The sequence below is a fragment of the Ptychodera flava genome, chromosome 2, assembly GCF_041260155.1.
Source record: "Ptychodera flava strain L36383 chromosome 2, AS_Pfla_20210202, whole genome shotgun sequence".
In the NCBI taxonomy this organism is placed as follows: domain Eukaryota; kingdom Metazoa; phylum Hemichordata; class Enteropneusta; family Ptychoderidae; genus Ptychodera; species Ptychodera flava.
The window spans coordinates 6,207,673-6,223,270 of NC_091929.1; the positions used below are offsets into that span (position 1 = coordinate 6,207,673).

General features: G+C 34.6%; 1 protein-coding gene across 1 annotated transcript in view; it reads left to right on the forward strand.

Annotated features, from left to right (window-relative positions):
* The window catches only part of LOC139152168 (two pore channel protein 2-like), a 42,794-nt gene extending 27,960 nt beyond the window's left edge, over positions 1 to 14,834 (forward strand). The window contains exons 13-25 of the mRNA XM_070725292.1: positions 1,841 to 1,930; positions 2,398 to 2,517; positions 2,717 to 2,815; positions 3,486 to 3,572; positions 4,656 to 4,708; positions 6,456 to 6,561; positions 7,037 to 7,108; positions 7,299 to 7,390; positions 8,118 to 8,187; positions 8,623 to 8,705; positions 9,288 to 9,369; positions 9,880 to 9,977; positions 10,573 to 14,834. Coding sequence (XP_070581393.1) covers positions 1,841 to 1,930; positions 2,398 to 2,517; positions 2,717 to 2,815; positions 3,486 to 3,572; positions 4,656 to 4,708; positions 6,456 to 6,561; positions 7,037 to 7,108; positions 7,299 to 7,390; positions 8,118 to 8,187; positions 8,623 to 8,705; positions 9,288 to 9,369; positions 9,880 to 9,977; positions 10,573 to 10,654 — 1,134 coding nt within the window. The 3' untranslated portion in view covers positions 10,655 to 14,834. The remainder of the gene's footprint in view (positions 1 to 1,840; positions 1,931 to 2,397; positions 2,518 to 2,716; positions 2,816 to 3,485; positions 3,573 to 4,655; positions 4,709 to 6,455; positions 6,562 to 7,036; positions 7,109 to 7,298; positions 7,391 to 8,117; positions 8,188 to 8,622; positions 8,706 to 9,287; positions 9,370 to 9,879; positions 9,978 to 10,572) is intronic.
* Positions 14,835 to 15,598: the final 764 nt, after the last annotated feature.

The following is a 15,598-nucleotide window of genomic DNA, read 5'->3' on the forward strand; positions in this document are numbered from 1 at the left end:
TTTTATACAGTAAGGGATGGATCAAAGCATCTCTGGAGGCACCAAGCTTATCTTGAATGTGACATTTCTTTTGCACTCTTTGTTTTGAAACTTGATGGGGTTTTTTCTCTGATATTGATGTCAATAAACTACCAGTATAAATATTATATAATACTGCCATGTAACAATCTACCGGTATACCCTCTTCACTTGTATGTCATTGTTGTTCTGATAACACTTTGTGCTTCTTGTAACATTTCAGCTGTCGAATATACGTCAATAGAAGCAGGCTTGATAACCAGAAACTGCCATGGCACACATTTGCTGTGAAGACAGTGTCTTGTTAGTATATGGAAATTTAGTTAACATGAGTCAAAACCATTACTTATGCTGTTGTTTGGTTTTTGACATCAAAACATGTTTATTTTATTATGTTTAGTAATATCTTTGCAAGAATCTCATTGTACCTGGAAGATTTTGAGACATGTTTTTCGTAGATGAATGGAGAGATGATTTTTTCCAAGTGAACTGAATGTCTGTTAATGCATTTACCTTATGTGAACTTGAAGACTTGCTTGTCCTGTCTTTCATATGGCAATAATCTGTCATCTTAGGGTGCCTTCCACAATATAAGAATTGAAAAAGATCCCCTAGGGTAATGTTGAAGTGTCATGTGGTCTAGGTTAACCGTCTTCTCAGATGTCTTTCAGCAGAATAATGATAAAAACGGATCAGTTTCTACCCCAATAAAAGCTCAGAAAAATTAGGCTTTTATTGAAAAACTGACTCCGTCTGTCAGAAGCATGTCAATGGTTTTCCCTGACAGGTCTTGTGATTAAAAACAGAGATGACTTAAACAGTTTGGTTCAATTCATTCAGCGGTTTTGTCTCATAAATTTTATGCAAAGATATGCCAACAATGTCCACCACAAAAATGAAACAGATGTCACCAGTTATATCAGGTTTCCGTGGTTTCTGTGGTTAATTCCACAACGGCCATTACATCTTTGAATTTCCAGCAGAATTTTCACCCAAGGAGTTTGAAATTGTTTAAGTACATGATACTAGTAGGCACAATAACTGTAATTTTTGATCATATTTTCATTAATTTTGATTTATAAAACGAATACATTTTCTAATTCTTTTTTCTAAAGTATATTGACAAACAAATTATCCACATCACAAATAATTGATAGTTGAGTTCTAGTACCGACTTGTCTTCAGCTGTCAATAACTATAAATATCGAACATGATAAACACACAGGCTGTGTTGAAATGTTGAACGCTTGACAGTTCAACATGATTTTGGGATTTGGACAAGAGGCAGTATTTTTCAAAGAGAAAAAATTATCAAAGTAATTGAAAACTAATCACAAGCGACGGCTAAACTCACATGTCTGAATTTGTTCAACTGTGTTCTTAAGCCTATCAAACAGACAGCACGCATATGTACAATTTTTACCATAATGATGAATTGAGGGCCAGTAACATGGCTGCAATGTTTATGATTTTCTTTTATTTTAATTTGTTTGGAATTTTAGCCACAGTTTCTTGTCTGACTTTCAACAGCATGATGATATACCGGTACACAGCATTCAGCTTGATAACTTAGCCTGTACAATATATGAACTACATTGTTATTCTTGTCAACGATTCTGATTGGGACTAGAATTCAAATGTAAACAATAACAGTGCATTTTATACCTATAGATGGTGTGTTGACAAAGTAAACAGTGGGTGTTTCAACAATCTTTTGGGAATAGAATAAGACACTAATTAAAATAAAAAACTGTGAAAAAATCCAAAGTCGCAGCTACTGGCTCAGTCTTTAACACAGCAGTACTAGTTATTATTGTTGCAGGAGTTAGACACAGATATTGGTGGATCTCTGAATGCCAGTCAATTCCGAGACGTCTTTGATGAGTTGGATAAAGATACCACATGGACCAGAGTAAGTCAATTTATCACTATCATGCTGGTAATAGGCCATACACAACGTAGTTTCATGTATCTTAAACCCTTTTACTGCCATGGTTTGGCCCAAACCCATTGATATGAAATTGTGGTTGTGGATCTGTCTACATGACCTGAGGGGTGAACAGGTTAATATTGTCACCCCTAGACGTGGGTTACATTGCAGTTGTTTTCATGAGGGTAGTTTGACCTTTGCACTCAGGGTTCAAAGGTGAGGTCAAAGTTAATTTGTTGTTCTGTGTAAAATAAAGTATTTTTTTCTTTCATAAAACTAGATTCATGGTTGTAACAATACATTTTTGAATTTTTTTCAACTTTGCTATAAAGTATAATAAAGAGACCATTTTTCAAAATTATCTGTTGTTTTTTCCTTCCTCCAATCAGAAATACAATGGATTGACCACATTTTTCAGTTTATCACTTTTTCTCTGTACCTTGTTCTAGCAACCAGAAATGCGGACAATTGTCAATCCTTACCTGAAGAAAATACAGTACTGCATTGCACATCATTATTTTGACTACTTTGGAAACCTGATGGCTCTAATCAACGTCATCTGTATTACAGTAAGTACATGTAGTTAAAAAATACAGAAATGTGTATGTACTCAGTAACCTAACCTATCCAACCATAGTTTTGCATGATTGGCCATGTTCAAGTGCACAGTGTATTTTCGTTGTGCAGAAAAGAGAAACTCCACCACTGTCACCCTATTTTTGCTGTGTGATTGATAACAGTGGGTTCATCTCTGTTCTCTGTTTACAGGTTGAGTTAGCAGTGCAGTATGAACAAGCTTTGAGTAACAGTGACTCCAAACTAGCCAGTGCTAATTTCATCTTTGTTCTCTATTACCTCTTTGAGATGGTGAGTTCATTACTAGGTGGCAGTGAATCGGCACAAATGGTCGTTGAGATAATAAAAAACACTAAGTGTCTCCTGACACCCAGTGCTTTTTATCCACTGTTTTTCCCAGTATCATATTTCTGTGTTTCCCCTTAGTTCCAAATCTTCTAGCAAATTTGGATAGAAGCTCTAAAAATTATTTGCCAACCAGATATCCAATTAGCCAAATTGATAATGCAACAGAATATATGTATAGCACTGATCGCAAATGACATCATTTTTCTCTCATTAATATTTAAAAATAAATGTTTGCATGCATTTTCCCCAAGAATGACAGAAAGGAAACCTGGTGCTGGTGCTACCATGGATACTAAAAGTCACACCAATTTGAGGCTCAGACTACAAGCTGCAACAACAACCATGCATGCAACAATATAATTAGTCCAAAGTGGCAAAGTTCCCACTTTCAGAACTTTTCAAAGATTTCAGGCTTTTCTCATATCTACCATAGAGGGCGCACTTCAAATGGGAACAAAATTGCCATATCATCTTTTTACATGAATTCGCCTGCCATTATTTCTGGAGAGTACCAGATGTGAACTGAAGTGCTCACGTATTTTACAAGAACTTTGTGTATACAGACATTACTTATATCTCTATCAAGAGAATAACATTAGACTTATTGTTTCAGATCATCAAACTTTGGGCGCTGGGTTTTAGGTGTTACGCAGCCAGTAAGAGTAATATATTTGATGCCATAGTTACAATTGCTTTAACGGTAAGTTACAGTTTCTGTCATTAAAATGAAGTTCGATTGTGTATGTGTGTTTTATATGCTTGTATGAGTACATGACTTTAAGGTGGTAAGCACCTCAAACTTTATGCATCTTGAAAGTGAAAGACTTAAACTTTTGCTCAAACTTTCCTCAATTAAACTTTCACAGTTCTCTTACAAACAAGAGTAAAAATCAGGGGTCCCCTTGCAAAATTTGTACTAGAGAAACAAATTACCAATTTTTTACTGGTGTTTGAAATTCGAAATAGCCGCCATCCCTGTGTTAACTCAAGGAGGGAAAATAATCTCAGACGATAAAAACTTTTCTTATACCAAAAGCTTAAATTAGCCCCGTAAGTGGTAGAGCAGAAAGTTATGATAAAATTTGAGAGCCTGAATATCTGTCCCTGAAGTGCATTCTACTTCAACAAAACTTACTCTACCTATTGTCTTTCAAAGTCAGCGGTTCACAGTGCAAAGTTTGGTACCTCAGAAACAAATTACCTCAAATTTAGCAATATTTAAATGGCCACCAACTCCGTGTAAACTCTATGGGTAAAAATAAAATTTTATAAGACATGTAAAAACTTCTCACACCAAAAGCTTTAAAATGAGCCCCAACAAGATAACTCTATAGGGAAAAATTTGCAATTTTCAGAAAAATTAGGCTGTGAAAACCTTACCCATGAGCTTCAAAATAAGCCCCCCACAAATGATAGATCAAAAAAGTATAATGAAAGTTTGAGAGTCGGAATATCTGTCCCCGAGGCACATTTTACCTGTTGATGATGTCTGTAAATAGCAGTGGTGTTCATCAGTGAGGGCGCTGTTTAGTGAATGGCAGTTTGAATTCACATGTATCATGTTTTCTAAATTTACAGGTCAGAGTATAAAGACTTACTACCACTTAGTTGATGTAAGGCTAAATTGTTGTAAATTAAAGGCATGACAAATTTAATGATATCTATGGTTGGAAAAGTAAGTAAAATAACGCCACTGGGGCGGTGATACAGCATGATGTAACAGAAAATTGCAAGTTTTCTGTCAGTAAGTAATTGTTGTCTATTTGTTCATGTACGGGTATAGATTGTCCAGATCTGGCACAGTATTATGTATGGAGCTCCCTTTGCAGAAAAGGAGTGAGTATTTAACTGTGTTCACTTATTTGTGTGTAACTTTCAGTCACTGAAGTTCAGTTATCCTTGATCGGTGCAATGATAATGGTGATGTCTTTAATGATCGTTAATTTTGTATTTATTCTGAGAAAATGGAATGTATTTCTGTAAAAGCAGCTGATAAAACACATCTAACGAATCACTGTTGAAATCAGTTTTTTATTCTTTTATATTAAAACAAGATAAAGAAAAACAAAGTAAAGAGACATAGTTACCTTTTATTTTCATTTTTTAATATGAAACAAGAAAGCGGTTTTCTTTGACTTCTCCCTAGTGTAGTGGCAATATGAAACTTTATCATTTCCAACAGGATGGATTGTCCACAGTTTGTGCAATATTATATTGTTGTTGTTGACAAATGATTTGACTCTTGCCAGGCATTCATTTACCAACAGAAATACTTGACACGGCACGCGTAGACGCTGTTTGCAAGTTGAACACTAGGTATTTTCACATGAATTGTGGAGAAGAACAAGAAACCATATTTTACAAAGTGAACATAAATTCAAGAAAAAACATAAAATGCCACAGCTAATTAATCTTTCGACTAGCTTAAGGTGGTTGGAAAGGCTAGAGCGTCAATTATAAATTTCAACAAAACTATTAAAATATAAAAGTAGTCAACATTCTCTGTGGAATAAAAAAAACTAGACATTTGGGCACAAAGGCATTGCAGAGTTATAGCCTGTTAAAACTTCTGAAAAACTGACCAAATAAGAAGAAGTTGGGGAGTCCTCAGTGTATTAACTATGGTAGAGGTCCCCTAGCTTTTAATAAAATGTTTGAAAAGGGAAAGTCATTATTTGCTGTTTTTCAGGAAAGTTTGACAAGGCGGTGCTGGCATTCAGAGTGAGTGACTGCTATTGTAAATGCATTTTTAGATTCTTTGAGTGTCAAAGAGGTGTCAAAAGTGAGATTAACCAAAAAAACAGCTCTATGACTTCAAAAGAGGGGTGCAAATATGGCTTGTTTTCAACATTTTTGACAGAATAACAGTTTTCCTAGAAAATTGTATACCAATTTAATCCAACTTTGAAATGAGATATGGACATGGAATTTTACAGCCTATTAACAAGGTTACAGATAAGATTTGTACGGCACAATTTTCCTGTATTTGATGTACTTTTTGAAAAATCACATTTTGAAATTTGAAAGAATTTTTAATAATTTTTTGATATATAACCCATGTAAAATCATAAAAACAAATTTTATTTACAAATCCTGCCGTACAAATCTTACAATAATAGTGTCAACATATTTATAACGAATTTGGTAATATTAATTGTATCCAATTATTATTAAATTCAAATAAGTAAAAAAAATAAGAAAAATTAAATTTTAATATTTACTGGTGTCATATTTCAAAATCATGGCTGCAAATATACAATTTTATATTCTTTGGAGAAAATATTAACTAAGGGAGTTATCCTGAAAATTTGAACTAAATATCTTGATTCTAACACTTGAAACTGACATTAACTCTGAGAAAAGAATTGGTGCAAAAATAGCCTTTCCAACCACCTTAATCAAGGATTGGTATTCTAATATTTTGTTGTTTGAGGGCGCTCTTCAACAGCCACAGCGAAATCTAGAAAACTTCCCACCATGAAGAGCGCCCTCTTCATAGAAGATTTGCAATTCATAGCATGAAAGCTGTATTTTCAGACTATTAATTTATTTATTTCATGTTGTATTTTTTACATTTTTTCAGAGATAACATTCTACCAGACGGGGGAAAAATATCTCTGTGGGATTTATTTCGCATCATCAACATGTTGATAGTCTTCCGGTTGCTCAGAGTCATTCCAAAAATCAGGGTAAGTCATGCTGAACAATACCATATGTACCTGCACTACCTGTGAATGCATTGTAGTAATTTTGTTTTTTTCCAAATCTGTGAGTATTTAGTCTATGTTGTTAGGAATACATCGCATTACACTCACTCACTGCACCTCATTGGCAATGCACTGTGACCCTCTCTTGCCCACAACAAGTTTGGTTCAGTTAAATACAGTGTAGTGAGCCAGGTTAGCTGGCAAATTTTATGGATGTTACATCTTATACCCTCATGTCCAGACTGTATAGAGCATGTCCAATATAAACAGACATTTATCAACTGTGTAGAGGAACCAGGGATGTTTGAGGGTCTAGCAACCATACACTTTTATGTTTTTAACAATCTTGTTATTACAAATGTACCATTTCCCTCTGACAGTGGAATGAAATAGATTGATTTCATATCATTTGCATTGCATTAAAATTTGATGTAATGGTTCTATTTTCTCTTTGTAGTCGATGAGGTTGGTCACAATGACCCTGATTGACCTTCTAAAAAATATGAAAGCCTTTGCTGGAATTTTAGTGGTGAGTATCTCTCCTTCTGTCAGTTTGTTTGTTTGTTTGTCTGTCTGTCTGTCTGTCTGTCTGTATTGTTTGAAATGTTTTTATCTGTTCTTTTATCTTTAGTCAGTTCGTTTCACAACGGTGGTTTTCTTAAGATTTTATCTTCATGAAGTTTTCTTCTAATGACTTCAATGTTTCATCTTCCTGGCAGGTTATTTATTACTTTTTTGCCATTCTTGGAATTGAATTCTTTGCCGAGGTTATCGACCACACTGCATGTCAGGGTAACAACACATTCAACCAGTAAGTACCTTTCCTATTAAAGGAACTATATCACTATTTCTCAAACTACTTCAGTCACTTTTTGTTTTATTTAAGAAGTTTTTATCATGTTCTGCTCACAACACATTAAAACCCCAATAGCTGTGAATATATAAACAACCGATCTCAAAATATCCTGAGTTTTGCAAGATTTTCCTTTGAATAAGGCCCATTAAAGTCTGAAAAAGTGTATAACATTGTCATAAGTGTCAAAAGTGGCATGTAAATTCCAAAATTTTAACATTATTTGAGATTTCGAGCCATTTTCAAAAAACTAATCATGTGACAGAGAAAATAAAGATTACGACAACAAAAATATTGGCCATCATGTGTGGTGCATTCAAGTAAATGACATCATGCTTGTTTCTCGGATGATTACAATGTGCATGTGTACGAAATACTGCATTTTTTGTACTTTTCTATGGGGCACCATTTACAGGTGCGGCGCCTGTTTATTATTTAACCTGTTGAAACATTTAGGCATGGTCCAAATCAGTGAATAGTGATACTTCTCTACACGTTCTGTAGTTAGCACATTGACACGAACCAACTTTGGTTAGAAAATAAAATCATGAAAATAATGCACAAAATTCACAGCTATTGGGGCTTTAAATATTAATGCTCCGAACTCTGCTCACACATGGATATACACATTACATATAAATATGCTGATGTCAAATTTTGTTATCTTTTTGTTTGATTGAAACAGCTCAGAATGCACAACATGTGGAACGTATCAGGAATTGGAGTACTGGCCAAATAATTTTGATGACTTTGCAGTAAGTGAAATAATTGAGTGTCCCACGAAATGTTGGATATTATTAACGTCAAGCTGACATGCTAACAGTAACAGAGTATCGCAATGCATAAGACTTCTCCATCCGGGGTGACATGTGCCTTCACGCTTTCAGTCGGTCAATTTTGTGTGATTAGAAATTATGTAACTTTTGCCACTTTAAATGACCAACTTTACCACATGACTCAACAATTTCTGGTGAAGATCAGAAGATATATTGTGTTTTCAACATGTACAGTGTACAAGTTGGTCTGGCAATTTACCTATACATATGTAGTGCAGTGTGTATGTGGATATTTTGACCCCTGATTTCTCAGTGCAGAAGTAATGGGTACCTCATCCTGTAGTTGGGCATCCTTTATGATTTCTAGTATAAACAGATAAAGAAAGTCAGGATATTTTTGCCTTTTTCTCACAGGCTGCTTTAGTGGTACTATGGGATCTGATGGTGGTTAATAACTGGCAAGTCTTCCTACAGGCGTATTCAGCAGCGACCACACCGTGAGTATCACGCTTGTTTAAGGTTTTATCTGCCTCAAAGTGAAAGACTTAAACTTTTGCTCAAACTCTCCTGAAGTAAACTTTCACCCATTTTCTTTAAAAAGCAAGAATAAAACTCAGGGATCACTGTACGATTTTCACTAACAGAGAAACAATATAAATTTACTCAGGTTTGAAATCCAAATTGGAGACCATCCCTCTGTAGTAAATTTGTTGAAAAAAAAATTTCAATTTGCACAAAAATAAGCCAGTGAAATCTTTAGTTACTCCTTGAGTTCCAAAATGAACCTCCACAAGTTGTAGACTAAAAAGTACTGTAAAAGTTTGAGAAATCAAATTTCTGTGCCCGAAGCATATTCTATCCTATAAAAAGCCTGGAAATTCCGCTAGTCTGCACTTCAGTATTTCATTAATTATATATTTTCTTCACTTTTGGGATATTATTTCTGTAGAATTTTGAATAGTATGTAACAAATGTGACTATCATGCCTTTTGTGGATAATAATCATAAACTAATGTGCGAAAAGGTTTTAAAACATTTGTCACATTTCAGTTTATTCATTCCTTTTTGATCTTCTACAGATGGTCTCAACTGTATTTTATTGCCTGGTATTTCACATCAGTCCTCATTTGCATAAATCTCTTCACTGCTCTCATACTGGAGGTAAGACAAAACCTACCATCATTTTTGTCAGCCAAAGACATAAAGACACTGATTGATTGATGATATTGGACACCAGAAATGAAATGTTCCGATGATAAAATGTACCTTAAAATTGTTAAATCTGATGTGATGGCATAGAACATCTCTTGGGAAATGTTTTTTAAGTTTAATAAGTTTGGCAAAAGTAGGTTATGCCGTAATTTTACCTCATCTTTCTCTCAATGTTGTACACGGCAAGACTTTACAACACTTGCCAATTTGATCTTGTAAAAGACATGAACTTAGGGGCTCCGTATTAGAAAAGTTTCAGTTATTTCTTGTGCAAGCCATCATTTGTATGTATATAGATCTTTAGGTATGTGTGTATGTCCGTCCACCTCAAAAAGTTCAGAACCACGTCATATACATCATGGCCAGAGTGTTGGTTTGAATAAACATTGTTTTGTCAATGGGATTTTGTTCAAATGAATTTCCCAGTCTCAAAGCTTTGCAAATTATATCTTTTGCCAGAATTTCATCACAAAGTGGGACCGTCACCAACAACAAGTAAGTGAGGGACTCAGTGAGAGTGAGATGACAACACGGACCACAGTACACTCCATGTTCAGGTAAGCCAGAGTTGCCCACCCCTAACAGCATCAAACCAATGGTGTAGCTTTATTATTTTCATTTGGAGGTACAGCCAATGGCAGAAAAATTGTTGTTAAATTTACTTGACAAAGGGGATGGCGACAGATTATTGAAACATGCTCAAGGCAAATAAATTAATTTGTTGATATGACTTCAGGGGTACAACAGATAAATTGTAACTTTTTAGACAGAGTGAAAATGTAGGAAACATCTACAGTTGTAGCTATAATAGAGCTTAAACCCTTTTAGCACAGTAATGTTTGCCCCAAAATATCAGGGCAATTTTACAAATCTTTATGAATTTTTCCGTAATATTTCCGTGATTTCGGACTAAATCATAACCTAATATAAAGGACATAAATTTTCATGAACTTCACTTTTTGACCAAAATTTTTGGAAAAATCAGAAAAAATTTTCTAAATCTGTAAGAAATTGTTGGTGTTATATTGTATAAAGGCAACAAAAATTGACTTTGGCACTCAAAGGGTTAAGAGGAAGAGTTTGTTTGTTCATGTATTTATGAGATTCTGGTATGAAAACTTGATGACAATTTTGAGTTGTGTTCATTTGCAGGGACATGTTGAAAGAGCCTACAGAGAGTGAGTTACTGAAAGAACTTCAAGCCCACCACCCACAGTTACAACTCGGACTCTAGCACAGAAGTGAAACCACACCAGCTGTTGAAAATTCTCTATGCAATCATCAGTTATGGAATGGAAAAAAACCACCGTGCCGGAAATCCTACCTTGGTAGTTTTGACGGACAATGTGTCATTTGTGCAATATGAAATGCTAGTTTGAGCAAATCCCCACGGATACAAGAAGGTCAATGACCTCAGTGTGATGTGTCTATCATGGATCTCTTTCATGTATTGGTCACCAAGGGCATTGTGGGTGCAAACAAAACAATGATTTTAAGAATCAGTCAAGGTTTCAACCTGTTCACCCCAAAATAACCTGTAAATAGGACAGTCACTAGTGATAACAATGGGTTTGGGCTAAACCATTGTGGTGAAAGGGTTAAAAGGTTCTGGTATTTTAGAAGATCTTTCAAGTCCCTCTACATCAGAACAAGATTTTATCAGTACCAAAATGGGTCAGTGGTTATCTATTTATTTACGTCGTAAGAAAGCTTCAGTTTAAGAGTATATAATTGTTCAATAAATTATATATTCTACTCATTTTTGCAAACTTTTACAGCCAAGTCAAGATTTTCCTATCGCTCTCATAAATTTGAGATAAACATAAATGTGTTTTGTTATAGTTTATTGACAAGTTAAGAAACTTGAGTATTTTGGTCTAATCAAGAATGGTAGAAAGCATGCCCCAAAAATTACAGTATTTCTGAAATCTTCCTGTTGATTTCTGAATTTCTTGAAAATGCTATGAGTCTTTGCTTCAATACAAGTACGTATGTGAAATTTTTGTGCGACAAAGAAATTTTCTTGAATTAGTGGCAGGTCAATTTTGCTTGTAAGGCACGGTGAGCCAGGATAAGATTCTCCATGATAAAAGAAAGTGAATATGTTAAGAAACAGTAGTAATCTTACCATGGTTCTTGATGTATTTACCAATGTTCCCAAATTTTTGGCAAAAAAAGGGTAATATGCACCTTTGGAACAGGTTTTTTGAAAAAACCCAAATTTTTACAACACTTTCCTTGTCTGCTGCTGGTGTTATGAGGTTTTCAGTGCAGTTTTGTGAAATTTGAAAATCCAATTTTTTCAGTGGACTTAACACTGGTATTGTAGCCATTTTGAATTTAAAATGCTGGCAAATTTTTGTCTATTGAATTGTGTATCAATACCCAAACTTTGCACAACGACCAAAGGTTTTTTTATTCTTGATTATGTGAGAGCATGGTTTAAACTTTCTGTGAGGAAAGTTTCAGCAAAGTGTCAAAGTTTTAGTTTTGACACAAATGTTGCCAAATTGACTCATGTTTCAATCTTCATGTCACTGAATGAGAACAAATCTCTCAATTGTTGATAAGGTTGTATCCTTGAAAGTGTTGTCTGTCAACAAAGTTTGACAAGTAGATGAAGGCCAGAATAAAGTGACAAAAGAAATTGGGAAGTTAGAGTGTTATTTAAACTTCCAGGTGTATCTGGGAATAATAGTATAATAGTACGCTCTGTTGCTCTGACAAACACAGTCATCGGTCAAACCATTGTTCTATTTAAGTGTTTACCAGAAAATATGTTGAACGTACAACATGTATTCACTGATCACATCACAGCTAACCATTCATCAAAGTCACGAACCAGTAAAATAACACTCCATGAAATTGTTATCCTTGACCTGTTCATGGTACCCACACCAGGGTTCAATCATTGTGTAGTTTTCATTCTATTGAAAGGCTTGGCCTAAACACTTGTATGTGAGAAAACAATAATTGAACAGAAATACTCAAACTAACAATAATACCCTTCACTGAACAAATAATCACACAAATTCTTGTGACAAAACTTCTATCAGATAAATTTTGAAAGAACATTCCTGACTCAATTATCAGCCATTATCATAAAATGTGAGAGAGCAATGTTTTAGTTGAAATGCCCGATACACAAATTTAAAGTGACCAGGACTAGTATTTGATTTGATATACACATTATCTCAAAGCCAAAAAGGTTTGGTGGAAGAGATGCTTGATATATAAACAGAGTTTCACTCAAATCACAATGCATTACTATATATTTATGTACTATTACTGTTAGACTAATCTGTGAATTTTACAACAGGTAGTTTTATGTCATAACCAATGCACTTATATCTTCTGATGTAATGTGCATGGCCAGAAATACTCTTCACTGTTTTCTGTATAAATCTGTAAAACATCAGTCAAGGTTTGTGGTACAAAACCTCTGAACTAAAAGGGATTTCCTGGAGTCCTCTAGCTTGTGTACTCTATCTCTGACTAGAGTGACTCCCTAGGTTACTGATTATTAATGCAAACCACAGTCACAGTCCAGTAATCTTCAGTTCTGTCATTTTGAGATTACAACTTACAAAAATGTGAATGTGAGGTTCTATAATAAAAATCAAGACTTAATTTTTGAGGCTTGTTGATATAGCCAAACCAGCCTCCTTAAAAATTTCACTCAAAAAGCATGCTTGTGATAACTGTTTTTTGTAAATATTTCAACCATTCAAATGATCTTTTAACTTTTTCCTTCATCAACTTTCATTCATCATATTAACTTGCAAACCATTCCATGATTATCAGTCAGTTGAACAAAGCAGACCAGATATATGGGACTAGAAGTACACAAGGGAAATTAGGATATATATATTTGATCAAAATGATAATACTCCTTTTCAGTAACGATGTGAAAGGACCAGTATCCAGCATTTTGATTTTAATTTCATCATTCTGTGGCTCTGTTATTCAAATACAGGTTTTTCATGTTTTGCCTAGAGTAAGTTGAAATACCAAGTATTTGCCATACCAAGGTAATGCATTGTACAGAATATGCAGTGTTATTGTTGAGAAATTAATTGTATTCTTGACTGATATTCAGTCAGAAACAATAACATTAAGCATAGCTCACATGCTGGCAGTATCAAGAAATTGAACACTAAGTATATAATTTGATTTTAGGAGTAGAATTAGAAACTGTATTTTACACACAGATCAAGAATTATTGAAAAAATACATCCAAAATGGTACCATCTTGAAAATGAGGTTATTGCCATCAATAAATAGTAATAGAGTTATTTACTTTAAATCAAAGAAATCTAGGGAGAATGAGATAAAAAAATCTGGATAAGCTACTGGTAAATATATCTACCAGTTGTTGATTTGTCTGAGCTGACCATTAATGAAATGTGAATCTTGGACTAAACCATTGTGTTGAGAGGGGTTGGTGTTTTACTTGATAGACCAGAATGAACCCAATTAAGACGCCAGCCTTCCAAGCCAATCAGTTCATAATGAGTGTGTCTCGGGTGAACAACCGACCAATTGTCAGTTTCTGGGTTTTTTATTGACTTCAAAGAATTCTCATTAAATCAGATGATATCTGATCTGTAATCCAAATAATATATACTCAAGATTTATAATACAAAAATGTTTATTTTTCTAAAAAATGCTGCATAAATTATGTAAATTGCAAACAATTCCGAATTACATGGTATAAAGGTTGCTTACTTTGGAAGTACCTGATTTGGAGATGGCTGTTGCTTTTTGTGAATTATAGAAAAGTTTATCAAAATATATCACAAAGAATATGGATTTTGGAATTTAAATTGGTCGCTTTATTGCAGATTATACTCATGTTACTTGTTACATAGCTTTCAACCAATAAATTTCACATTCTTTTGAATTTCTCACACTTTTGCTTCTTGCAGGAGATGTAATGATAATTTGGGCAAAATGTTATAGCCTGTGTGAGTCTGTTGAATTTACTAACAGTCTTTATTTACATTGTGAGTTGAATTTCTGTTTTACTCAAAATAGAAACAGTTTTATCACAATAAAAGGGAACAACAAGGATCTTGCCAGTAAGAAAGCATTTCAAATGATTGTGTGTTTGTATTTAACAGGTTGTCACTAGACTACAAGATTCCCAATCAAATCAAAACTTCAGAGTTTTTAACTTGAATACTGTATTATTATCATAGACAAAACTGGAGGGGGAGAGAGATTGCCAATAAAACTTGTGAGAGATGGGAAGGAGGGCGCCCTCTTTCATACAAGAATCTTCAATTGCTCTTTTCATGATGCTTTTCGCCCAGACTTTTTGCGCTTACATTTTTTTTTTGAGTTGCTAATATGTGAAATGTATGCGAGAGAGATGAATAAAGATAATGATACCGAAAGATTCTAATGGCAAATGTTTTTGTACATAATTCAAGCTTTATTTTCAAGTCTCAAAGTTTTCTCAAATGAGAACTTATCGAAAATATTCAAGGATTTATTAATCAGTGTTACTTCGTGTTACTTCGGCTCCATGGAGACGAAGTACGTCGCCTCGGTTACTTTTATTTTCAAAATTATGTAGTGATTCGAAGACAGGCCTTGGTGGTTTACTTGTTTGGGGTTTGGTTTCTCCAAGCCACAAATTTTAAACGGGAAAATGTTCATCTGTCAGGCTGAGTAGTAGTTGTACTCTTGACAACAGCAATCCTACGTTGCATACTGTAAGTTACGGTCCCTTCATATGGTGGACAGACTCATCATGGCAAAGTCATTTCCCCGACGACTTGTCTGGCGTATGTGACACAGAGGGCGCCGTACTGTGGCGATATCATCAAAACGTGACCGCTATCTCGGCCTACAGCGCCTCAAAGACAGATGTTGATTTGGTTTAACCCTTTCACCACCATGGTTTGTCCCAAATCCATTGTTTTCTATGGTAAAGTTGGACCTGTATACAGGGAACTGGGGGTGAATGGTTTAAAAGTAGCATCCCATTGTTTTCCAGTATTTTGTACAAAGTTAGTCACTTAACTTTGTTGAAAACTTTACTGCAGAATATTCCCCGGTATAGGGCTTTCTTTACAATAAATAATCTTTGCTTGATCTGCAAGTTGTGTGGATGAAATTTGAAATCCGTTAAAACGAAATCTCGCGTTTGCGCGCTTTTTATTTGTGGAAA